Source organism: Lethenteron reissneri, chromosome 57 (assembly GCF_015708825.2).
Source record: "Lethenteron reissneri isolate LAM-NWPU_2019-01 chromosome 57, ASM1570882v1, whole genome shotgun sequence".
Taxonomy (NCBI): domain Eukaryota; kingdom Metazoa; phylum Chordata; class Hyperoartia; order Petromyzontiformes; family Petromyzontidae; genus Lethenteron; species Lethenteron reissneri.
In genome coordinates, this window is record NC_083835.1 from 855,402 (window position 1) to 882,618 (window position 27,217).

General features: G+C 48.7%; 1 protein-coding gene across 1 annotated transcript in view; it reads left to right on the forward strand.

The window, feature by feature from the left end:
* The window catches only part of LOC133357255 (neuroligin-3-like), a 238,432-nt gene extending 212,069 nt beyond the window's left edge, over positions 1 to 26,363 (forward strand). Inside the window, 1 exon segment of the mRNA XM_061575106.1 lies at positions 23,116 to 26,363. Coding sequence (XP_061431090.1) covers positions 23,116 to 24,079 — 964 coding nt within the window. The 3' untranslated portion in view covers positions 24,080 to 26,363.
* The last annotated feature ends 854 nt before the right edge of the window (positions 26,364 to 27,217 follow it).

The following is a 27,217-nucleotide window of genomic DNA, read 5'->3' on the forward strand; positions in this document are numbered from 1 at the left end:
GAGGGAATTCCCAGGTGTTCCCAGGCCAGTCGAGCGACATGGTCCCGCCAGCATGTCCTTGAAGGGGAAAGGTGAACGCACGTATCAGATGGATACATTATTGTCATTTCTATTATTTCCATTGCTATGATGTATTTTGAGAAAAAGGATGACGATGCTGCTGTGGTGTAACAGTGAGTACCCCGCAGTCCAGAGGCCACCGGTTTGATTCCATCTCCCCGGGCGGATGGTAAACAATGGAGCCGGTTTCTTAGATAACCCCCCACTCCCCACCACCGCCTCTGTCCACCGGGCAGTAAGAATGAGTTCACTGCAGTTAGTTGGTTGGCAGGCCACGTGGTGTGGGAAAGAGAGAGAAGGTCAAGAGGCCCTGGCAAGCGGTGCTCTCCAGAGCTCCCACGAGCAGAGGCCTCCCCCTCTGCCAGCAGCCAATGGCAGGGCTGCACCCTTTACCTTTCAGATGTCGTACACAGACTCGGGCCGTGACTTTATTGTACAATAACACCAACCCCGAAATCAATGCGCTTTGACAGCGGTGCGTGATGCGCGGGTCAGCTTAAAGAAAAAAAAATAAGCGTATTAACGCTGCGAGTTTGTTGTGAATGTCATTTTCAAAATGCTTTGACACGCACGCGCGCACGCGGCACTTATCATCTCCGCATTCTGGCTGACAGGGTTTGTCTTGATATCTTCCGTATCTTGAAGGGGGCACACAGACAGGGACAATGGCCCCTTTTGGCCCTATTCTTCTGAGAGAGGAATCATATGGAAACTGAGACTATAGAAATGGTGTGTGTTTTTTCATGGGGAGCGGTGGAGTAGTGGTTTGGGCACCCTGCTACGAACCATCATCCTGGGTTCAATTTTCAGCCAACCAGTGGTAGGTTGTAGCCGATCCTGCCGTGGGCCTTCTCTAATGATAATAATAATAATGACTTGTTTGCCCAGGAAAGCCACACTGAGTACTAAGACTCTTTTTGTGGAGGGTCCTGCCAACCCGCCAGCCAAGTGGACTCCACTTTAACTCGTGACCTCGTGCAGTGTGCGTGTGTGAACATTGGCAGTGGGGGGAGAGAGACAAGGACGGCCGGGTGTGGTGCTGGCCACACTATCCCTCCTGTCATGCGTCACGTGGTGGCTAACAGCGCTTGCTCCAACATTCTGAAAGATTCGTCACTTGGACAGCAGGGCCATGTTCGATAGCTACACCTTAGCGATAAAGATGGCGGTGCATCTGAGAGCACTGTGTGGACATGGCACGCATCTTATAAGGCCGACTTCCGTGCCCGCGAGCATCATCATTTGATTAATGCAAGTTTGAACGCGTTTGCGTTCGCTTACGTGAAAAAAGGAACGCACACAAAAAAACCCGGAACGTTACAAACGGACACCTTTACCAAGCGTCACCTGACTTAGGTGGCGTCCGCTTCCAGCGATGGAGGACGGTCTGCGTAGCGAGGGCAGCGTAGGCAAGCAGGCGACGCATCCAGCCCGGTCTGACGACGATCAATGATGCCCTTTCACGAGGGTGAGCATCCTCACCGCGGATGCAGGGATGCGGGCGGCGTCGCGCCGATCTGCATGCGCGCCACGGCGCATCGCGCGAGCGAGCGACCTTGAGACCGATCCACGACGTCCAGTCGCGATGTCGTGCGCACTCCTGCCGCTCGGGAGAGATTGCGAACTCGTGGTGGGGGGTGGTCAGGGTCCGGGTCAAAGCGAGTTCCAATCGTGCCTGATCTCAAGATGAATCGGTGGAATGAATGTTGATGAAACCGTCCAGAAGAGCGATGGGTGCTTGGGTAGGACATGCCGCCGGAAGGCGATGATGGTCAAGAGTAGCGACGGAGTCCCGGAGATGGAATGGAATTGGGTCCGGGAGGACGTCCACCGTAGAGATGGAGCGATGAAGTCGACTCTTGTGCAGTCGGTGGATTGTTAGAAGAACAGCACTGTGAGAGTTGCGATGGATTAGATTGCACGTTTCTTAAATTGAGCGAGGTTGTTATAAGAGCTTTGTGACAAGAGATGTTGGGAGGGAGCTGTGAGCTGCAGAGTGGTGGGTGTGCGGATGGGTGAGTGTTTTTTGTAGCCTGCAGTGTGGTGAGTGGATGGGTGATTAAATGAGTCGACCTGCGGTGTGGTACTTGAAAAGAGCATGGATGAGACAAAGCAGGGGCTTTGGTAGATCGTGTCTTCAACGTGGGAGGAGGATTCAATGGGTGCAGTTCACGGGGAGTATTAATTGTGGTAGTAGCAATGGAACAGTGACACGGCGGAAACCGACTACCGGTAAGCGAGTGCCCGGAGTTAATCAGTGAGTGCTGGGATTTGAACTTGCAACCTTCCCATTGTGAGCGACACCACACTCTACCGCAGGCCCATCAGGCATTCAATCCTGTAACCAACTCACGATTTCCAACGTGTGGTCAAGTTTATCCTGCGACACTTGAAACGACTCAGGCCGGCAACCACTGCACGGTGTACGTGGATTCGCATTCGTAGGGGGAAAAAAAGAGTCATTCTGCGTGACCTCTCTCTTTAATCACGGATGACAAGACAGCGCTTCATTGCATGAAAGGCAAGGATGGCGAACGTTTTTTTTACTAATTGGGAGATAATTTATGCCACCAAACGCGCAATTATGAAATGTAAATGGCAGCACACAGCCTTTGTTATTTTAAGACCGTCAGATGAATGATTACATCACCAATCAAGTGACAAAGCGCGACATCGATCATCGTATGGACTTCTGGGACCTATGACGCAATCAGCAGAATGACGACATTGAATTATTCCCAGCATTCATTGTTAACACCAGCCTATTGCGTCATGATACAGGATTATATGTCTAACAGGGGCATTCACGACTTTTATAATACAATTGGATATCTGATAAAGCACGGATCTTTTGCCCTAAAACAAAGTTAAGGTCAAGGATTGTTCCCTCTGAGTGAATGAATGTTGTGGGGGGCATTAGGAGTTTAAATTGTTTACTGAACAACATCTGCCTGATCTTGGTTCTTTCGGTAAAGTCACGTAGAAGGGAAGTAATAAAATAATAAAAATTAAACATAATAAAACAATTCTCACTAGTGAGAAACAATTCTCACTAGTGAGAATTCTCACTAGTGAGAAACAATTCTCACTAGTGAGAATTGTTTTATTATGTTTTATTTTTATTATTTTATTACTTTCCTTCTACGTGACTTTACCGAAAGAACCAAGAAGATGAATCCCTGCAGTCACGAAAGCTTTAAATCGAAATTTAACATCTGCCTGGAACTGGCTGTGGTCACCAATTATGTATTCATTATGCGTTTGACTGTGTGCGATGTTAACTATGTAAATGTATACTCTGCAAGTTACAGATGTAACATGCGTGTATTTCTGCCGTTGCGTGTTTGCTACATACGTCTTCACTTGACACCCTGGGCAACCCCTGCAAGTCGAGACTTTTCAATATTGTTCCATCTCGCTGTCGAGGCAAACGGAATCATGGACCCTGAATTTTTACGATTAATCGATTCGCTGGGGGAGGGAGGCAGGCAAACTGTGTTTACCCCTCGTGGAGTGTCATGCTGCTATTAAAAATAATCCATAGCCTCGAGTTTCCTGGCTGGCTGCTGGCTGGCCGCCTCTCCATCCCGGCAATGACTCTGTTGTTCGTGGATGCTGCGGGTGGAGGGCGTTGTCACTGATATGATAGCTGGGTAGTAGCTGACTACATGGGATTATCCGAGTAACAAGTAAACATTGAGTTGAGCTGAAATGGTGGAATAAGTTCGGAAGACATTCAATTGTAGATCGTGACACCGAATAGGTTGGAGCAGCGAATACAGAAGACTGACGGGGATAATTTAAAATTTCTCCAACTTTTCATGCAGTTATTTTCCCAGAACATTCTTTAAATCCTAGAGGAAATATTAAAACAACCTCCTAATACATATCATCTTGCCAGTTTATTCTTACTTAAAATAGCTTCCGATTAACGAGAAGATTGTGAGAAGAGCGCGTGTAAGTGACGGCTGTCTCTTATGTAACATTGCAGAGAAATGGGTTCTGTAATAGTTTCAATCAAAAAAGCGAATTTTTTTTCAACAAAACTTCGGAGCATTTTTTTTAAAATAGCTGCTATTCTTACACCCCCCCCCTCTCCCAAAAATGAATCATATTCCCATCTTCTCGTCTCCCTATGCCACAGAGACCTGTGCGACGCGATCATCTTCGACGTCGCGCGCATTCCCGTGCAGCCGTCTCCCACCGAGCGCGATAATTAATCCATCTATCAAACAAAAACTCCACATCAGTAGTCAATAAGCCAATCAATGCCACGCTCAATCATCTCGTTTGATTGGGGTCACAGCAATCTTGGGCTTACTCAATACCTTAATCCTGCGCTGCGCCACATGCCCACAGGCTACATACATTAACAGAAACAAAGTAGCTACCAGCACCCACAGGGGACTCGTACGTTATTCGAGAATGCCCCAAGTGGCAGACTTGATGCGTTTAAGCAGAGGCACTGCAATTGGAGGCTCAGTCAGCGCCTCTAGAAGAACGCTGGTCTGTCTCCACAAACAACAACCGCCATTGGCTACTCAGTGGCAGTGACGTCATCACGGCGCTTGTACCAGGCTAAGTGCACTTTAATGGCCACGTAAAGTGTCGAACGCCCACATGCAGGAGGTCACGGGAGAGACCCAGGTGCTATGGGTTGACTGACTGTGATGACTGGCCGATGCACCACCTGTGCCCCCATCTGTGCTAACTTGCTGTGCTCTGTTGTTGCTAAGTCACACACGTTTGTGTCTTAGCAACCGCGTATTGCTAAACACTTGTTCAAAGCGAGCAAACTCTTGAGCAGTTTCAACCAATCTGGGTCTCGTCAGCAGTCAGGTTTGTTTAATAAAGGCGTTGAGGGACGCCAGATGTTCCTGGCGATAGCAAGCCATCTAGACAACGGGCCTGTGTTGAGAGCAAAGGGCAACGCCGGATGCAAGTACACCCACAGCAATTACAACATTCACACTTATTAGTATTATTATTGATAACCACAAATAGTCCATGGCCCAGAGTAGAAATTGTTCACCAATAAAGTGTCCAAGACCTCAGTCAGATTGATTTCCTGCTCAAAATGAGCACGGAGGTATTGGTATTCTTTCGTTTACAGCCTTGAGCCAGTGAAAGACATTCCGCATTCTTATGGCGGGGGGTGAGTCTATCCATATGGGGGGGGGGGGGGGGAGTACTAATATCATAGAGAACGTGGGATAGGTTGTTGGTTGGATGGTCTGGCAGACTCACGAAAGTCAGGAACCACCAAGAGAAGGAAGTAAATAACATTCCAGCCACTGCGTGAGCGGATCATTACTAATTTCGAAAGCAATCTGCGTCGAGCGTCAAACGAGGAGATTGCACAAGGGCCAGGCAAATTTCCCAGCTCAATGAAAATCACCGCTGGCCATTATTACGTTGTCAACGCCGAGGGACCTTGTCACGGGCGAGCGGTGGAGCTCGTGCACGCCCGCCGCACCTGGGGGCCGCAGACATCATTTTCACGGGAAGATTTGCCGGCGTGGGGAATGTCACTAAACACGAGTGACATTTATCCGCCGTCGCTCGCAATGGGCCGTGTCAGGTTTCCTGAAATATAATCGGAGCGCTGCCCATGAACTTAGGTATGGATGCGACGCGCGCGCGCACGCACGCACGCGCGAGAGGCAAGGGCACGGAGCCGCTGTCAGATAAATTGAGACGGATCTCGTGACACGGTCTCCTTCAGGATCCAGATGAGATAATACCCCGATAAGTGCGGGCGACCGTCCCTGTAAGCAGAAGCAAGTAGCGGGGCGGGGGGGGTGGTGGGGGGAGGGTGAGGCAAGTCCACCAGCCAGTCAGCCCTGGCGCGGCGTGCTAATAACCTCACGCTGGCGTGATACCTGGGTGGATTAACGTCAATGGAGAGTTCCGCAGGGTCAGCATGGCCGTCAATGCCAGGATTGTCCCAGACGCCGCGGCGATTAGCGTGACGCTCGCACGCCATGGGGGGGCTGGACCATTGGCGGGCGGCCTGAGATGGAATTAGTTTTCGGTGCCCCCTACCCACCCAACCCACCCCCCCCCCCCCCACACAACTATTCCCTTCCTCTCTTTCGGTGTATTAAACTCCGAGTGAGATAGCAGAAGAGGTATCGACAAGAGATACAGAGGGTAATGTAGCCAGATTGAGAGAGATGTGGGTACGAGATAGGGATGTAGTGATATGATGGAAAAGAGATAGACGAGAGACAGACGTTTAATGAAACGAATGAGTGAGATCTACTGAGATGAAAGGAAGAGGGATGCAGACACAGCAGAGATGAGAGCGGTGAATTAACCCGCTGGTCTTATGGTGCTCACCAACATCGTCCGGCTTGGATCTCCACGAACGCACAGTTGTTTGATCATTGAAAGTATCACATGCGTGTAGAGATTAAATTAACGAATTTCTGTTCTTGAGCCCATGCTCTTTATTAGGATCTGAATTCGAGCTCACATTGGGGCGCTGCATCCGTATTTTGTTCACGAATCCAGGAAGCCAGCGCCGAGCTGCTTGAGGCCGCTAAGCATGCGCCGAGTTTGGTTCGACCTCCCGTGGCACACAGCGGCGGTGCCAGATATTTGAAAGACATCTGCGGTGGACGCAAAAGAAAAAATAAACGTACGGAACGCGATTAACTGGAAAATTAATGTAATAACAATATGGTAGTTGAGCGCAAGGGCGTTGCAAAGGCAAACAGTGCGAGCGTTAGTGCGCACGTGGCCCGAGCGTTTTTAATAGCGGTTCTCACCGCGTGCCGTGTGGCCGACCGCGTGTAAACCACGCACCCTCTTGTAGCGATGTGCCCACTTGTGTGCCCACTTGTGTGCCCACTTGTGTGCCCACTTGTGTGAACACATCGAGGTAGCGGTGTGTCCACTTGTGTGGGCACATCGAGGTAGTGACGTGCCCACTTGTGTGGGCACATCGAGGTAGCGGTGGCCACTGCGGTCGTGACGTCGCGAGAGCAACGAATAAACCCGCAGCGACAGCGGGCCCCGGTGACGCCACGGCGAGGTTATTAAGGCAGCAATTGTAAATAAGCCCGACCAATAGCGACGTTTTGTAAAGAACCACACGACGCTTGCAGACATCACCTGCGCTGCCTGCAACGTGCGGCGAAGGATGCGGTCCAGCGATTGCCGACTGGCGGCATTGCCGGCAGATGGAGGCTCCACCCCGGCCAGGAGTACCCACACTTTACTCCACCACGCGTGGCCTCCTTGATCGACTAACTCCGCTTATGAAATATACAAGGCTCCATTCGTGCCCAGCCGAGCTAGCCCGGGAGTGGCGCGGGGGGAGGGGGGCGTGTTCACGTCTGCGCCGTCTCGCGCAGATGACAAGTCCCGTTGATGCGTTGAGCGCGATGCGTTCACAGCAATTTCTGGGCACTGCGGAGGTGCCGTCTGCCGTGAAGTGCCAATTATAGACCGTGCAACATTATTTGCGAAGAGCAGACCAATTTGTGCCACTGTGTGGCCCAGACCCCAAGTTAAAATGTTGTTTGTTCTTTCCCCCCGCACATGCGATCAGCACGGTTGGGTTACGTACGGTGCGAAATAAGTTCAACATACTCATGTACCTACGAGTCGAGGATGAACACCCGGTCACGTTAGTGCTGAAGTTCCAGCAACTTGACTCGCGATTGCATGGGCACGGTTTTAAGTGTCGTTCGGGAGTGGACTCGGGCCATCATCCCTCGAGGGTTGATAAATAAGCACTGCTCTGGTTTCCTCCCACATGTAAAACGCTCATCAATCCGCCGATAACACTTTTGATATATAGAGGAGTGCAGAGCTTGGACAATTATTTGCACCATTTCTCCGCGTGACTGCTTTCTTCTTGCTTGCCACCGAGTCGTTCTTTCTCTTTGAGGACAATTGGATGGTGCGCGGTGAGTTACTATCATTAGAATTGCAGAATGGTAGAGGTAGCCCCCTCTATACAGAACCCCACTCTGTCCTCATTGTAATTGACAATTAGCAGGTGTGTAGCAGTGCGTCAAATTCGAATCTAAACACCGATTATTATGCTCGTGGCACGTATATCGAATTGTGTACCTGAAAATCTATTGTTATTCGTTTAAAGCAAAGGCAAATATTACATCCAGGCGAATGTAACCAAAGAGAGAGAACCAACAGAGACATACAAAACACAGACAGAGCAAATCGAGACAGACAGGACAGAGATGGAGAGAACAAACAGACAGACAGAACAGAGGCAGACAAAACAAACAGACACAGACAGAACATACAGATAGAACAAACAGAGACAGCTGCTGCAGAAAAGGAAGTACAGATGAGACTGAGGATACCAGTGATACGTACAGGACAAATAAGGCTAACTGAACGAACGAGACGGGCCGAACAAGACAGACGGCGCAAATGAGACAAAAAAAAAACCCAACAGAATTGATTCTGGAATCACAACTCGAGCCGAATAATGAGAATTCATCAGCCCACCCAAGAGGTGGATTGCTACACATGGAGTGGTTAAGGTGCCTTCATCTCGGGCTGCAGAGCAATCTGAGTTTACGGACTAGCCCGTCGGTGTCTAACCACCGCTATCCTATCCTCCTTGCGTATGACGATGGAAAAAATGGAACTGGGCGACAATACTATTTTTATAAGGGGTCGTGGCCAACACCTCATAGTCTCCCCGTTTGCTGGTGTTTACACCAGGTATTCATTTAAACAATAAATGTATTTTTATTTTTTATTTTACCAGGTAAGGCCCACTGAGTGACCTGGCCACAAATGATAGCTCAACGAAGTCGCTTATCACGTGGAAATGTAAAGCAGCCAAATACTCTAAACGCTCATTGATTCTAAATGTGGAGGGAAAAACCGGAGAACCCAGAGAAAAACCCACACGGCCACGGGGAGAAAATGCAAACTCCTAATATACAGGTGTCAGGGTCGGGATCGAACCACGACCTCCTGCATACCAGGCGATGGAGTTAACTTCTCACCACCGCAGCTGAGATGACATAGGGGAGGGCCTAGAGTCGCTCCAAATATTTGTCTCTTGTTATTGGTGAGTCAGCAGGTTCGTAGCACAGTGCTCAAACCCACTGTGCCACTGCTCCCCCACGATACGGAGGTACGTACACACTGCGTGCACTGCAGCAAAGCAAAATACAAAAATAAAGATGTGCTGTGAAGAAAGGGCCATTGTTACCCCGTAAGGTCACCTATTATTATTATTATATCATCTTTATCTAAAGCCACGGCGTGTTGACAATTGTGCTGAGTTCTTTTGTTTGTTAATTGTGCTTATGCACTGCTGTCAACGCAGTAAGAGCAGCAGATGATTGTATAAATATAAAATTGAAAAAATATTTTTTATTTTGCCAGGTAACGCCTACTGAGCTGTAGAGCTATTTTTCAGAAGTGACCTGGCCACAAATGATAGTTCAACCAAGTGGCTTATTACGTGGACGTTTATAGCAGCCGAATACTCTAAATGCGTGATGTTTATTATAAATATGGAGGAGAAAAACCGGGAAAAATCCATGCCACCACGGGGAGAGAGACAAGCAAACTGCAAATTTACAGGCATCAGGGTCGGGATCAACCCACAACCTCCTGCGCAACTGGCGAGGTAATTAACATCCCGCGACCGTGGCGCCCAATATCGTTGCGCTTCCGACAAAGTTGACAACGGCCCCCTTTAGAGTGATGTCTGAGACCGCGGATGCTTTTGCCGATAGTAAGTGGATTTGCGGCGAGTACATTACGCGTGTGCATTAGCAATCACGCGAGCGCGACACCACCGAATATGGCTTTGCGTGCGCATGCATGCACAAGCCGCAGATTCACATTGGCAGAAGCAATGTAACAATAATAATAATATAACATTACAATACTTTCCTCTATCAGTGGCACATTTGTTATCGGACACTTTCAGCGCTGGCACCAGAGACAGGCCGCTCCGTGGCGGAATATTTCTTGGCAGTGGCAGCCGGGCGTTCGGGCTCTTGTGATAAAATAATAATGTTCGAGAAACTCAAATCACAAAGTGTTGGCTCTCCACGATGTTGTTGAGAGAATCTGCCGTGCTCCTTCCACACAATTCTTTTCAGACATGGGTGAAGGACAGGGCAGGAGGAGCAGCTCAACCCCCAGATTATTCGACAAGCACAACATTGACGACAACATTCAAATCGTTCGTCAAAAACACCGTGTCCTTGACAGAAAAGAGTCGACAATCGGTGACAGTTTAAGGCGATTGTTCTTCTTCATAGATAAGACAGATGTATAGATGTTATTTATTTAAGCAGGAAAGGCCCAATGAGCTGCTCGCTTCAGTTTCATGGGCATATTGCGACGGTACGGATTGGATAGAGTACAGGTCTTAGTCACATGTATGTGCTCTACAGTTTAAGTTATTTGATGATGCTACGTTGGCGGTGGTGCACGGGAATAAAAGAACTTGCAAACGAAGAAGGGCCACTGCACAAAAAGTCGCCTCTGACGTCAGTTCAACGCGTTGTAGGGTTTCACGACCAATATCATCCGTGAAATAGGTTTTGTTATGGAGTTAGATCGTGTAAATATATATGTGTCGTTAAACCGCCACCACCCGACACAGCCAACTAGTATTGTTTGTCACGCAAACAGAACGTGTCAATTCGTTACTAGTACAGCACACCGGTGTGTTGGAGAGGAAAATCCACAACCTCTTACATATATATTTTTATTATAAAGCCACTGCAGCGTTACTGACAAACATGTCGAGTTCAAATGATTGACGTCCGGTTCCAGCCATCGCAATAAACAGAATTCTGTTGCCTCCACTACCCGACACGGCATCGGAGAGTCGTTTAAAATCCGATCCGATTTTCCGAGGTGGCTTATAAAACGCCTCTGCGGGCGTTTTGCGATGCCCAAATTGCTTTGGGGCCCTCTCTCTCGTCCGTCCGCTTGCAGCCACCGCGGAGTTACAATGAGATCGGACCGGCCCCCCTCCCCCTTTCCCTCGTGCAAATGTGCCACTGGCTCGGAAATGAAACAAGAGGGACGGAAGTTGCAGAAGTCCAATTTAAAAGGTCGTTTTAATTTATGGCCATTAAATGCGTAACCTTTCACAGATTATGACCTTTGTGGGGCCCTCAAGAGTGTCGTGTGGGCGGTGAGTATTTTTCTTTTTTGGATTATATTTCGCGTTAACAAATGTCACACTCCTAGGGCACTTAGCTACTCGGATGTGCGATCCGGCACGACTCCTGTCCCCGCCCCCTCCATATGGCCTTGCTCACCTCGGCAGGTAAATACGAACGCACGCAGGTAATTGGTAGTTGCACGCGAGAGGCTGCGAGAAGAAGCACTGGCATCGTGTCAAGAGCGACCTGGCACACGCGGCGTTGCGGTCAAGTGTTCTTGTTGGCAGCGAGATATCATCCCTTTGTGAGACGCTGCTTGCCGAGTGTTTTAGATTATGTATGCGGATTGGGGTGCTCAAATTGATCCAGTATTCATGGGCCATTCGCGAAAATCCTGCTTGTAGCCCGAGACCGATAATGTTGAGGCATTGCCAGAAATCCGTGTTACAAACCCTGTAACAGCATCAGGGGCAGGGTGGCGGTGCAGTGGTTAGCGCGCTGCGCCTGCAAACAGGGAGACCCGAGTTCGATTCCCAGCCACGGCTAACATCAGCGGCGAGTTTGATCCGAACCTGTCTTTGCCACCCCCCTCCCCAACTGCCCCCCCACCACCCCCTCCCTCTTTGATCAAATTGCACTGACCAGTGTGGTGAAGCATGAAAAAAATAAAATGAAACCCTCGTGACCAACATCCATTGGTGGATTAATAAAGGGTGGACAGACAATGTGGACTTGCCCAGAAACACAAAAGTGGGGTCTCTGTGAACACTCATTCGACACGATGTCATAAACAAACAAAAACATGGATTGCGACGAAAGATACGAAATGTCGGCCACTTCACAGCAAGCAAACTAAAATCCAATTCTTCACTCTGTTTGAATGCCCTGTCAGGATTGTATATTTTAACTTCAGAAATTAATGTTTCAGCCTAAAGGAAGGCACAGCTGGCTCTTTGCGAGTGTCATCAGTCATAATCAGACAGACAGCGTCACAGCTATTTTGAGCACGGGTGGAAGGAGCAGCCTTGAAGTAAATATTATTTTACATGAATCCACGAGGGTTTGATTATTTTAGGCTTTCGCCGTTCATGTTGTCGCGCGTCTCCAAAGAGAACGGCCCTCTTCTTCGTGCGTTGTGTCAGCCGAGAATTCGGGCGATGGGGTTTACGAATCCTCACGCTGACAACAATCGCAAACGTCCCCGCCGACAGGTTTACAGCCACCGCGCGACGCGGCGAGCTCAAGCACATTTCAGCGGAGCCCGACATATTTACGGCTCCCGCATGGCACCGCGGAGAATAATATGCAGCAATAACCTGATTATGCGCCGAATTTTAATACGGCGCATACATTAAAACGACATTTTATTCTCAAGTTTTACCATATTTAATGCCTTCGAAGATAATTTCCAACAAAGTTTACTCTGCCGATGTAATTAAGGCCCCTAATTTAAAGGCTGCCAGGGACTTTTACGCCTTGCATTCCTAACTTCGTGCTCACGTGTGTCACCTGGCACGCCTTTCTTTGGGCTTCTATCCACAAGGAAACATCGTTCGTACAATATCGTTGTTGTCATCGCCATCGCTTAATATCCACACCGTGCTTCTCGCACGGGACCTCTCGAGGAATCCCGTGGCAGGGGACCTCCCTGGTGGCAGCTGTCTCAGCCAGGTCCAAGGTGAACTCTGCGCCGGTTAGGAACACGTGGACATTAGTATGCCAATAGGGGGTGTCAAATGTTGCTACGTGGCTTAAGCCAATAGTTTTTCTGTGAGCAAATTTATACATTTTGGCACGTGGCCTACAGAGTGCAAACGTCGGGCCAGCGCTGGCACGTGATGAGAACGGCTGGCCCTACTTTGGCCCAACGTTCCACGTTGATTGGGTTGAGCGTGAAGCATTTTATGGTGAATATAGCCGCAATATTAACTAGAATGGCCGCTGGGCTGGAACCGCGAGCCTCTACAACAAGCGGCAAGTGCGTTACCGCTCGGCCATGTGACTAGCAGATGATACCAAGGCAGTACGACGTTACAGACGTCTCGAGGCGTGGTGGTCACACGTTGACTGATGCCACTTCAGTCGCAATGTTTTTCTATCGGTTCAAAAAATAATAATCTGTGTAGCTTTCGGATGCATTTCTGGGTCATACCGCGTGTTGTCCGGGACGATGTCTGACGGTTCGCTCCTCGTGTTGAGGGAGCTTCATTAGGAACTGGAGAAACTCTTCCCAGCATTTGGAGCTTCACCACTAGGAGCGAAAAGTCGGATATCATTCCGAACATACACGCGGCATGACCCGAAAACCGATGTAGCAGCAGCAAGATAATCCACATTTATCGCAGCAGTGAATCCTCAAGCTCCGGCTAGGGTACAATCAGTTCAAGCCTGGGAAGAACAAACTAAAACCTAATCTTAACAACAGATGTTCCTCGTTCTCATTTCACAAACGCAGCTCAGTCGGGCCAACAACATTCCAAGGTTCATGAGCAGTTCGATAACTGCCCGATACCATTTACCACCCATCCGGAATACCCGTCTGAACGAAGCTTGTGTCGTGGCTTATGCTAGCCTGTTGTGCTGGTGTCCGAACGGATTGTTTGGGCTTTTAAAACAAGGGGAGGTGATGTTGATTATCATAGCAAGGGGCCTAACTATCAAGGGTACATGGATTTTCCGTGTCTCCAGAAAGAGGTCTCAAGACCGCTTTTTGGCATTTTTTTGAATTTAAATAAATTTTACCTCCACGGTATCACAAGGAATTGTTACCAGCTTTAGCCAATGAACCAACACTCCAGATTTTTATACAGTATAATACAAACATCATTCAAATGCAGCGAGTTATTCAGGACACTTCGAATGCAGAAAAGCTGTCATCTAATTTCATTCAAGACAAACGATGTCGGCCTCAAACTCGCTAATCATATCATGCTTCTTTATATTTCACCCTGCCTTGCATCGTGTGCCTTGTATTTTTCCCCAGACCTTCCGTGGATTACTAGTATAAATTACTCACCTGGTGGTACAGGTGATGCATATTTAATGATGTTTTAACAGATGTTGACGATGTTGGTAATGGTTCGTGATCAACGATAGACGATGACGATCACATAGTGCTTCCTTTTTCTATTTGTGTCGAAGTGACACCTAAAACCTTCAAACTAAGTTTTCACGCCGCGAAAAATTGGCCGCGTGATTCCCGTCATTTTGAGTTTTACATCGCATCGCCATTCGGACAGATCCAGAAAAGTGGCCCCAAGAAATCACTGGGGGGTGCCGAGCGGGGAAAAAATACCGCCATCACGAAATCAAGAGCACCTCTCGGTGCCAAGAGCCACAACGTGCATCGGCAGGGGGCCGGCGTCAGCTCGCTCGCCTCAACACCCCCCTCATCTCCTGCACGTCCATCCGGCAGAGCCATATTTGTTAGCCCGTCCTCTGCGTTTTCATCTCCATCGCCGCGTTCTCGCCGACGTCTGCTTTTATCTCTGTCTGGTCTGCCACTCGCTCGCTCGCTCGCTCCCTTGCCTGCGTCTAGGTCTGTCTGCTCCTGTCAATCAGTCACTCTGTCTCACTCTCTAATCTCTCTTTTCCCTCTCGGCGGCACTCTATCTCCGCAGGCTTTGTTCTCTCTTGCTCCCTTCTCTATCTTTTTCTCTCTCGCCGGTCTAACGCTGCCACTGAACAGTGAGTTACACCTCGTTATTTAGGCCTTCGTTTTTGGCCTGCAAGCTGTGTTGGCGGGCGGGAGCGGTGATGGGCCAGCTGTGCTGACAGGCGAGGAAACGTCAGCGCCATAGCAACCAATTTTTCATCACTTCACCCGCGGGGTAAACACCCCCTTCAGAAGAGTGAATTTGAATTATATTATGATATGTATATATGTATTAGAAACATATTTTAGGGTTCATTATATCCACATTTTAATAGATATCATAAATGTATTGGTATTTCATTCACTGCTCGCTTTTTTTATCATCACGTTTGCCGAGCATTCTTCTCGTCCGTCGGGTATTATCGCTCACTTTTCAAGTTTTGTTCCGTTCGCGTGAACTTTCATCGCTCTCGAGGGAATTGCCAAGCTTAACTTTGCACCTTCTTTAATTCGTAGAAAAAAAATACTCCCCGCAGAGTCGTTTCTGCTCGTGACAAAACACTGCGGCGCCTGCAGCGTGCTGGCGGTTTCATTCGCAGAATGCAACGCGGTTTTCCGCTGCCGCCGTGTGATGGCCGGCGCACCGGACTTGCGATCCAGGGGGTTGCCAATGCGACCCCGTCTCCCGGCGCGGGCAGTTGGAACGACAGAGCAAATTCCTCCCCCCTCCCCTCCCCCTCCCCGCCTACCACCTCCGTCCACCCAGCGGCAATACATGGGGTCGGCCACAAGTTGGTCTACGATCGGCAGGTCGCGGTGTGGCGAGGTAAAGTGTGGGTTACTCCCGCCTCTTCCGAAGACGTCAGGCCCGCGTGGAAGACAAGGCCCAGGCTACCCTCGAAAGCAAATGGAAAAGTGCCCCCCTTTCCGCCAGCAGAGGCAGGAGCGAGAAATTTCACCACCTGCACCTCTGCCTCTTGTACCACCGTCAGTTCCTGGCTCCGTTCGTTATTGCTCATCTCGTTGCTCTGTCTCGTTCGAGCGTTTCGGCGTCGCTCCGCCCCCAAATGTGATCCGCAGAAAAAAAAGGCATCAATGGGTACCCACTGAGAGCGGAGATCATTTGGGCGTAAAAACCCCGTGTTTGGCAAGGACCCAGTGGCAATGCTGTGAGAAAATTAGGCGATTGTTTTTGCTCGGGCACGCGTAGCGAGAAAATGAGAATTAAAAATTCCCAGCGGCGACGAAACAAGCCTCGGCAACCGCGCCGCGGTAAATATGTTCTCATTTGATCGAATTTGTGGAACTGGCTCTACGTGTCGGGGGTGTTACTTGTTACGGCAAACGAGGCCGTGTAGTCGGAGGTAATGAGCGCTGTTTATAAGCGGCCTCGTTAGTCCTAATATCCTCGAATTCTCAGTGCTTGGATTTAGGCACCGGCGGACTTCAGCCAACGGTATAACCAGAAGCCGGAGGACACGATAATGTCTTCATGCCCAAGCGAGCGTGAAATGGGCAAAAGTGAGATTCTTCACCGATCCCTCTGCCCGTGAAGAGGACTCGCAGTAGATATCGTGTCAATGTTATCTTCCACAGCGATCGGCGCCAACGTTGAATCCACTATCCACAGCTTGCAGGACTTGTTTTCCTACCCACAATCTTACGATCTAGCACGTGCTGATCGTGCACCGGCGATCATTCGCCTCCTTCTCGCTACTTTATCGCTACTTTCAACAGTTACCATTTGCATCACGAACTTCACTCGCCGATTCCTCCACCCATGCTGAGGACTCGGCAACCGTGACAACAAGAACATGACGACAACTGCTGAAAACTATCCTGCTCGAGTGCGCTTTGCTAAACTCAAATTCATAAAGTTACAAGTTGAAATCGTGGGTAAACTACACCAATCATTGTCAAAATATGGGATCAATAATAGGGGCCCGGGTAGTTGTAAAGTCTGCAGAGTTTTGGTATCGGGAGTAGGGACGTCAAGATGCATCGATCTGTCAATTAATATCGCTCACGAAAGGTGTCCCCGATCATGCACGCGGGTATCAATTATTCACCGTTAACTGTACGAATGAGGCAGAAAAAAATAGCAGCAATACGAGATTGTAAAATCGATGCAAGAAAAATAATTGAACCTTGAACTGAATCGTGACCACCCCAAATAGTGACGATTAGTGTACGTCTCTGGAGGGGCATATATTATGACGTGTCTACGAAACAGCCGTACCGACAGGCTTTCTAAGCTCTGCATATTTTACTTCATATTTTCAACATAAACAACAGCAGCAGATACAGGATGAGACACAACCGGGCACATGACCTCCAAACGACCCACTCAATATGCACGCTAATGATAGCCGCCTCTTGGTACGATCTAGGAAATAATCCAACAGGAAGGAAATAGGGAACAACAGGATGCAATACAAGTGGAAGGTGGAACACAGGGTAGGATTAGAAGACGATTGATTCTATTTTTAAAAAAGCCTATAGATCTCGATCGATGTGAAAGCCACGAATAGCCAGGGCATGCAAGAGGTGACACCGAGGGGACACTGACGCCGCCTTTTCTCCCACAATGCCGGAGAAATTTAGTGCGGCGACGGCGCTTGCATGGGGGGGGGGGGGGGGCAAAACGTCCGGCGGCGCCGTCGGGGGCCGGGCGACGCTGCACGACGAGCATCAACCGTGGGGACCTCAGCTGCTCCGGAGCGACGCTCAGCCTGACCCCAGTGGTGATGCGCAAAAGCGCAGTCGCGCAGTCACGCCCGCAAGCGTGACGACCGGCCGTCGGGGGAAATGGGTCTCTTTCTTTTGCCGATGCTAATTAGCCCACGCTAATTACTTCTGGGTGTTTTGTGTTGACCCGTAGATGTAGTTGAGTTTTCTCCCCCCCCCTCTTCCGCCTTTTTATAGCGTATGCAAAATAGCAAGGTGTGAATATTAATAATGTAATTACGCGCGCCGCGAAAAACGTGTCGGAATTGACGCGTGGGTCCTCCTGCGTAGGGTTTCGCGGCTCGTTAATTGTTTCCAGTGAAGTGGTTTGGAGACGTTGCGTACAAACATCGCGGCACGCCGTCGGAACGGTGCGTGATGATTCTCCCCCGGCTGGAAGTGTCAACGGCGTGGTGGGTTACTCCAGAACGGTTGACGCTGACAATCTCTGCTGACCCATCGGGTGCCAGGCTGAGATGAAATGTTTTAGATTTTATTACAAATATATAGTTTCGTTTAACTTTTTTAATGTTTCCTGTTTGCAGAGATTAATTTTCTTTTGCCCCATCAACCAAAGTGCAACAGGTCATTTCCAAGAGATTTGCATAATGAATTAATCGTCTATCCTTATGCACGAGGTTTAACGCCTGCATCGTGAGCGAACACATCAACTTTAATCGATGTGATGGACAATCGTCACCTGCCTTGTGTGTGTGTATATATATATTCAAGGTGCTCAAAAAAATGCTAACAATTACATGGGACTATAGTTTCTAATGAAAAAAACGGATAATACACTGTAACATGAGAACAAATCTTGACTTAAAGCTTTCGTGACTGCAGGAATTCATACTCTTCGGGTCTTTTGGTAAAGTCACGTAGGTAGAAAAATTATTAAAAATCACGACGTTTCGATCGCAACACAAGCAATCGTCATCAGGTGAATTTTTTTAGCAAGAGAACTACTGAGATGGGTGCAGCCCAAGGGCGAGTGGGCGGGGTTAGAAAGGGAACATCGAGGACACCCCAAAGCTGTTGGGCTGGTCATTGTATCGTGAGAGATTAGCTTGTCAATGGAGCCACCGCCACATCGAGGAATGCAACTCAGAGAGTCGGAAATAACTGCTAACATCGGCAGGTAGGATGGAAACATCACAGCCAGTTATGACTTAAACTGGTTAATAACGTCCTTCCAATGATTTCTCAGTTTGTACCCATCTTCTCAGTTGAAATTTTGAAATTTTGTCTGTGTTTATATATCTGGATGACTTCATAAACGAATCTTTGTTGATATGCAGTCGGTTATTTTTCTATCTACGTGACTTTACCGAAAGACCCAAAGAGTATGATAACAAATGTGATGTTAATAGCTTCAAAAAGTCAAACAGTCTCTCCCACTTGTTAGCCATCGTTGTCAACGCGCGCCTGGAATCTTCTCCAGGTGGTCTCCAGGGCCCGGAGGCAGCGCATCTCTCGTGGTGTCGTTGCAAATTCTCAGAAGTGTTAAAACATTCTTGAAGCACCCTGTGTATGTCTATAGACATTTTCCCACGTAATTGGTCGTCTGTTAAAACGTAGGTTTTATCTGAAAACACATCTAGGTTTCTGTCTTCACCGGTGATATCGTGGACAAAAGGAAAGCCCCCAATTATTCGCGCGTGGCTCTGGATATCAGTGGGGGTTTTTCTTTCCTTCCAAATGCAGGTGACGTGAGCAGGCGGTTAATTGATTAATTGGCGTGCAGAGGTAATGTATTAGGAAGCATCGGAGCGCTGGTGCCAGATCGGCTCTCTTGGGAAGGCCGTGTGGATATCACGCGGCGGAAAACACGAGGCAGGAATCTACACGCTTTTTTGCAGATTGGGAAGAAAAAGAAAACCTACCGTGGCATTTGCCTCTTTATTCGTGGTAAAAAAATCTAAAATCGTAAGTAAACCGTGCATTCATGCTTAAAAATATGCATAATGTAACCGCCACGCGAAATAAAATACAAAATTTCACCGTTACTTCGAAATTAATGCGGTAAGGATAGAAGCACCGTGCAGCTTGTACGATCTGTATTCGTGACGTTACTTTTAGTTTGTTCCCAGTCACGATGCCATAAACACCGCATAGGAATAACTTGGCGAGGTTCCCGCGTGGTTCAAAGGGCTCCGCCAAAAAGCACGCCTTGTGAATTACGAAACACAGCGTGCCGAGCATGAGGAATTAGTGAATAACCAAGCAATTAACCACGCTAACAAAAGACACAACGTTTATTTTTAAGATTCTTAATGACTCCATATATTTCATTTGTTTCATATACTGCACTACATATTAGCCAGAAGTTACCTATTATCTTGCCAGAACTTGGTTTGAGGCTGCATAGTGCTCGTGGTGTATAAAACACGCACAGGCGATAGAGGGCACGTCGTGCGGGTTAGAGGGCAGTGCAGTGGAATCCACTGACGTTCTGCACTGCCTCCCCCACCTTCACCAAGCCACACTGACCAGTCTGGTGAAGTACGGTTCAAAAAACCTCACGGTGTGGACGGGCATCGATTGACAAAACGGGGTGCGCGCGTGGCGCCGCAGGAAATTGCGGAAGGCAAATACCGCCGTCGCTTTCTACGGCAACGAATGCACGAAACGGTAAAGATAACATCGGCACGCACACATCGCTTTGTGATTGCCATTATGAATCAATGAGAGGTAACTTTGTACAATCAGCAGAGGGCACCGCGCCACTTTGGGGAAGTACATTAAAGAGATGCGGTGACGCCCGAGGCCCCACGCTGCGCGCGTGCGGTGCCTTGCCCCACTCCACGCCTGCGGGGCCCACACACCGACCCAGAGAGTCTCGTCAGTGACGAAACCCCGTTCACGTTCCTTGTATTGGACTGGACGTTCACAGGAACTGGACTGAGCAAGCCACCCCGTGGCGTTGATGATGAGCCGATGTTTTGATGAGCCGATGTTTTGATGATGAGCTACCACCTGTGGTATTGATAATGGGAGTGGAGAGAGTTGGAAATTGTTTTTGCGAAAGCTATCCCCGGCGACATGATGCGCACCGATGTTTTTGTCCGAAGTGTGTACACAGCGGTTGTTCGTCTCTGTGTCTGTGCCAGTTGATGGTGTGTGTGTGTGTGTTGTCTTTGTGTGTACGCGTCTTGTGCGTTCGTGTGTCTGTCTGTTTGTCTGTATGTGTGTCGTGCAAATACATGCACAGACACTGTTAATGTGTTGTGCACACATGCACAGACCCTGCGAATGTGAGCGTAGTTTTTGTGGACGTAGGTGTCTGTGTTTTTGTGTATTATGGGAAGCGGTAGAGTAGTGGTTACCGCACTATGCTGTGAACCGGGTGACCCGAGTTCGATTCCTGTCCATGGCCAACATCGGTGACTAATGTCTAAACTGGTGCTGGATCTCCCCTAGGTCAGTTCAGCTTCAAATGAGTGCACGGTTAAACTTGTAAACAACCAGTGGAGAGACAAAGGTGGCCGGGCGTGGTGCTAGCCACACCACCCCCTCATGTTGCTGTGTTGGCTTGAAAGGGTGCTCACTAACAGCGATTGCCTCAACAGTGAGCTGAAGCTAAAGGGGGGTCTGTGTTCTGTGTGTGTGTGTCTGTGAATGTGCTGGCAGTGTGGACAGCTGAAGGATGCAAAAAGTAACAAACAATGTAATTCTTTAGATCTTTTTGTGAATTTCTTGAACACATAGCAAAGGCGGTGTACTTGTGTGTGTGTGGAAGGAGGGGAGCCTGGCAGTTGGACTCAGGAGGTGAACACCGTCTTTATCAGTTCTTGGGCACAAGCACTGGCCAGCCTGAGGCGATTTCACGGGACATTTTGAGCAATTCATTCTGCGGGTGAGGGTAGAGGATACAGTTGAAAAGTCAGAGTGACCACCATCACCACCACACAGTCCAGTGAATGTTAGAGGCATTGCTCATCTCCAAATCTCGGTCGTGTGCCAGTGGGTGAAGAGAAATTCCATCTCGTTTTTTAAAAAAATTGTTTACAAAAAAAAATCCCAATTTTATTCCAATTTTGCTCCTGCCATCACGCTACGTACGACACATATAAATGTCTACTCGGAACTCTCGCTGAACAGTACATTACCTCGTATTTAGAGAGTGTCCCACAGAAGGTGATTACCCAGAACAACTGTTGAGATCTCCCTTCAAGTGACCCCCTTACACACACACACACATTATTCCAAATATGTTTGCTTTCCCAGACGTTATGCCTAATAGAGAGATGTTCATCACCATTGGCAGTCAAAACTGAAATTTCGGCAAATGAGGTAAAAAAAACCCACGGATTTAACATCATACATGACGTCATAGATAACCAGATCCCGGCCGAACCATTAACTCGCAATAGCTCGGCATCTGCTGCTTTGATCGCAAACGGATGAAACTCAGATTCGAACCCAAGATGCCCGAGGTGCCACCTCGTCGGTGTTTCTGACCTCTGAATCAGACGGGCTACCTTAGAAATTTCATTTTCCATGACAAGAACCAGTCTCTCCATGGATGTACTGTACATGTGTGCAAATAGTTCGACATGAAATAAGATGAGTCAATGACAGCAGTGGTGGTGGGTGAAGCACAAACTGGAAATACTTTTTCACTGTTGTCATGAACAATGCCTTACAGTTGACCTATGACCACATCACTGAGTGGACCCATGTCTCACCAGATAGCAGACGCTAAGGAGAGTTGGGCCTGGTTTGTACTTGGATGGGAGACTGCCTGGACTGGAATACCAAGTGTGCCAGTACAGAAATAGAATGTTGAATCTATCTGTGTGGAGCTTTTAGTGCCATACTGTCATACGTGTGGGGGTTTTTTTGTTCAAGCAAACATCATAATTCAGGACGCTGCTGAAAAAAAAGCCTGAAGGATTTTCCTAAATAAAGGACAATATTTTTTTATTGTCGTCATAACTGATACAAATATAATAATCTACCATTTCTTGCAGCAGTCGTTCTTCAGGGAATGGTAATTATGAAGGGAGTGTTTGTTTACAAGGTGGAACAGAAGACGAATTTCGATATTTCTTCGTGCTGGAATAAATTCCGAGGTGTTAATCAAGCGTTGCATCACAACACAGAATATCAATATTTAATTTACGGGCAAAGGCATTCGCACACAATAACACAACCACTGTGCCGCCTTGCATGACCATTGTTGTTGCTGTTTTTAATCTGTCACCTCATTGAGAGCGGAACACTTGGTCAAAAAGGTAATGGAAAAGATCGGTAAAATAATTAAATCACGCACATTCATTCATTTATATATGCTATTTATAACCAGGTGAGAGGATAAATAGACCCTCTGTTTCTTTTTAACCAGCGTTCACACAATACACTATGTATACATTTGAGAAATGGTTCCTAACAGTGCATAAAACTTTTACGAATACAAACAAATTAGGCAGGAATAAAAATAACGCGGTTATAGCATTTTTTCAATCACAGCTTCTGGGCACAGGCCCAAGTCTTCAAGATTCTAAACAGCTGCCCCGACACGCGACGTGGCTGGCGCGCGCCCGTTGTACCGTACTCACGCGTCACCTGCCTTGCCCCCCCCCCCCCTCCGGGCGGATGCAGGGACCCGAACGCGCCGGTGCCGCAGGACACCAAGTTCATCCACAACAAGCCCAACCGCTACGAGGAGATGGCCTGGTCCAAGTACTCCCCCAAGGACCAGCACTACCTGCACATCGGTCTGAAGCCGCGCGTGCGTGAGCACTACCGCGCCACCAAGGTGGCCTTCTGGCTGGAGCTGGTGCCGCACCTGCACAACCTGCACGACATGTTCCAGTACACGAGCACCACCACCAAGGCGCCCTCGCCCTACGCCACGCCGGCCTCCTCCTCCTCCTCCGCCGGGGGAGCTCCCCGCCGCTCGGGGACGCGGCCCTCGTGGTCGGTGACGACCCGCCGGCCCGCCGCCGCCGTCGCCTCGTCCGCGGCGGCGCCCGGGAAGGGCCGCGGGCAGGACGACGGCGTCAAGAAGGGCGGAGACGCACGGGGCCCCGCCGACGCCTCCAGCGTCCTCGTGGAGGACCAGCGAGACTACTCGACGGAGCTGAGCGTCACCATCGCCGTGGGCGCCTCGCTGCTCTTCCTCAACGTGCTGGCCTTCGCCGCGCTCTACTACCGCCGGGACAAGAGCCGGCACGGCGCCTACCGCCGGCAGAGCCCCGAGCGCGGGTGCGGACCCGAGCGGGCGGGCGCCGGCGAGCGGATGGGTCGCGGCAACCGCGACGAGGAGGTCATGACGCTGCAGATGAAGCAGCAGCAGCAGCAGCTGGGCAGCGGCGTGGAGGGCGAGGAGCACACCTGCGACTTCCCGTGCGTGGCCCTGGACGCGCTGCGGCCCAACGTGGCGGGCGGGCCCGAGTGCGACTACGCGCTCGCCATGCGGCGGTCGCCCGACGACATTCCGCTCATGACGCCCAACACCATCACGCTCATCCCGAGCGCCATGCAGCCGATGCACACCTTCGGCGGCTTCGCTGTCATGAACAGCGCCACTCTGCCCCACGCGCACTCCACCACCCGCGTCTAGCCGCATCGAGCCGCCGGCCTCTGCCTTTTGCAACTCTTGCTACGACGACAGACGACCTGGTGATCACAAAACAATGTACAGAGACACGGATGTGCCAAGACCTTTTGATGTGCTGAACAACGAACGGTCTTTATTGAGGTGATTTTACTCCTATTCTCATTTAGCCCGACAGCTGCCGCTACCTTGCCAGGCGCGACCGGCGTATGAAGCTGTCCTTTGTTTGGTTTTATACAGCAATAAAACTTTTTCGTAAAATCTCACCCCCCCCCCTCGCCGCCTTCCTCCCCTCTGCTAATTTTATACCCTGTATACAAACAAAATCCGTTATGAAAGAATATATGAATAATAAATAAATGCTTGGAGCAGACTGTACTCTATCAACGAAACATGACAACTATCAAAGTAGTGGGATAAGCGAGCGCGCAGAAGAGAGAATGTGTGTTGTATATGCGGCGTGCGTATAGACTACACGCAGTCAGCATATGCGGTATATGTAAGTGTGTGTATATAAAACAAAGTATACATAGCGTACATTATTAGCATATAGTATATATAACAGCACAGTAAGATGTCTTTAAATGCACTTGGCTAGGATTTATGCCAAATTGGCCTTCAAGTGCTCTGTCAAAAAAAGCCCAGAACAGTCCGCGTACTGTGGCATTGCTAGCGAAGTGAAGCAATGGTTAGTCACAATATCAGCACCATTGTCTGTCCTTGTACAATGGACTCCACTGCTATAAATGTATCTTATTTTTTCCTTTATCATTCTGTTGAGTGTACAGTGAATAAGTGATTCTTACGAACAAAACAAAAGAAATATGTATAGTATATATATGTGTGTGTTGTGTATCTGGGGCAGTCACACACGGCCGACGAAGCTTTGTTAAGAAAGCGATTTACGGTCTGAGAGCCTGGTTAGTGTAATTCCTCCACATTATGAAGGCGTATCGATGACACCTGCACATTGAAATTGGTCCGATCATTCCCAACGTCGGCGATGTGTAAAAGTTAAGCAATTAAACATTTTCTAAGACTAACGACTTCTTGGGGAATACAATGAAATAAACACTTTTACAATCAAAAACATTCAATTTACAAACAAGCCATGTTAAGTCGGGGCCGTCGTAGCTAGTTGCTTTTTTCATATCGTCAAAGAGAGCTTTTAAAAAATATGAAAGTTATAGCAGTTAAAATATCTGCCGAGGGGGGAGGGAGGGGTGCTCCTGTTGTTGGGAGCGGTACTGCCCCGTTGACGTGGGGCAGTGAAAGGGATGAACCCAAACACGAGGCTGCAACACCTTCGCCAGGTTGTGTTTCCTCACGCCCGATGCTGCCCTTGTTTCGAGCCCTCCTGTGCCGCGCGCAGTCGCGTGCGCCTAGCAGACAGCACAACTCCCATCATGCCTTGCACGTCGCAACAACGCTCTCAGTCTTGTCCAGACCACCAGCCCCCTCTTCCCTCTATCCCCAAAGGAGCCGCCCGGTAAATGTGCAACGTTGGGCTAACGTTGACCCGACGATGTTCCGTGTCCACCGGGTGAGCCTGTGGCCGCCGTGTTGTTATTATTGTTGAGGTCGCACAGCATGCAGGGCACGATGGGAGTCGTGCCTTCCTGCTGGTTGTGAGCAGCGCGCCTTTTGCTCGTCGCTGTTTCTCTTTGTTTCCAGCCTGCACGCGTTCTCCTGTTGGGATGATGTGGGTTTAACTCATCGCTGACGGCAAAGTGTTGGGTTTGCGACGAGATGTTATCGACCCCAACTTTTCCACAGCACCGTGTTTTTGTTGACGCGTGTTGCTCGCAGAGCCAAGGATGACGACGATGATTGTCACTCTGCTTGCAGCCGACTGATTATTTCTCACCATGTAAAATTGTTATATCCTGTACTTTAATTTCGTTACAGTATTTGTTTTCAGGGATGAAAGACAAATGATAATTACATGTTGATCTTTTTTCTTTATGGATTACATGGATGTAAGTGATTTGCTAACGCTGCTTAGTGTATAAAGCTAATAAACATGAAGTGACAACGCTTAATATAACTCTTTATTGTGTATTGGGCTCTTAGGGACCTCGTAGGGTTACTTTTCATGTACTTAGAGCCGTTATTCTTTACAGTGTTACACCTTAGTGAGTGCAGTGCCATGCAATGTTGCGTTACAGTTATTTTCCATAGTCTACAGTCATTTTAAAGTGACCATCTTAATTATATCACGATAAATGCTTTGTTGCTCACACATAAATTGCCCAATGTGCTATAAAAAAGAAACTGTCTATAATGAATAAAAAGCTATCATACACAAGGTGTGTGTATGTGTGTGTCCATGTTGTCCGTGTGCGTGCAACGTCTTCCATAAACCGCTCGGGCGCTGTGGTTTGCGCGGTTGGAGCCCGGCGGGCAGCCTGTTTAATACTGCGTGAGAATAAAAAATAAAAGAGTAGGCGCACATGTTTCACGGAGCAGGAGAAGGCACCTGTGTGTCCACCACAGGGTCTAGATTTGTCTTTTTTTTTCATAAATTCACCGTAAATGACCGCATTGGGAAATTCAAGCAGCAACATCACCCAAACTAATGCCACTGTCATTACTCTTAACCATTGGCCATCCATTCCTTCTAGCGAATGAAACTAATTCATGCCTTTAAGCGAAATGTACACCCTAATATATTTATGTTGCTAATTATTTTACTATATTTTTCAAGTTGCTCAGTACAGGCCCAAAAACACGAAGCTTCCAGCAACACACAGCGTCAAAGTTGACAATAGATGAGCGTATTCACATTCCTAGAATTTAGCGAGGTTATAATGAGAGCTTGGGAAGAGAGATGACGAGAGGGAATCTCAAAGTCGCTCTCTGTGAGCGCAGAAGCAGAGAGAGAGAAGCGTTGTGATCTGCCGTGCGTTGGATGAACACAACGGATGAGATGGAAGTGAGTGTGGTAGGTTTGCACATTGGGTGTGTAAAAACACTGGCAGCCCCACATCACGACTCCGATTTGCCACGAGAATGGGAGAGGGAATGCCGTATCCCCACGTTGATGAGGTTTGCATTATCGTTGTGGCCTCATAATCGGCAGGGCCATCGTCCCAAAATTGAAGCTGCTGGATAATGACCAGGGAAATCAAAGTCCATCTCGTC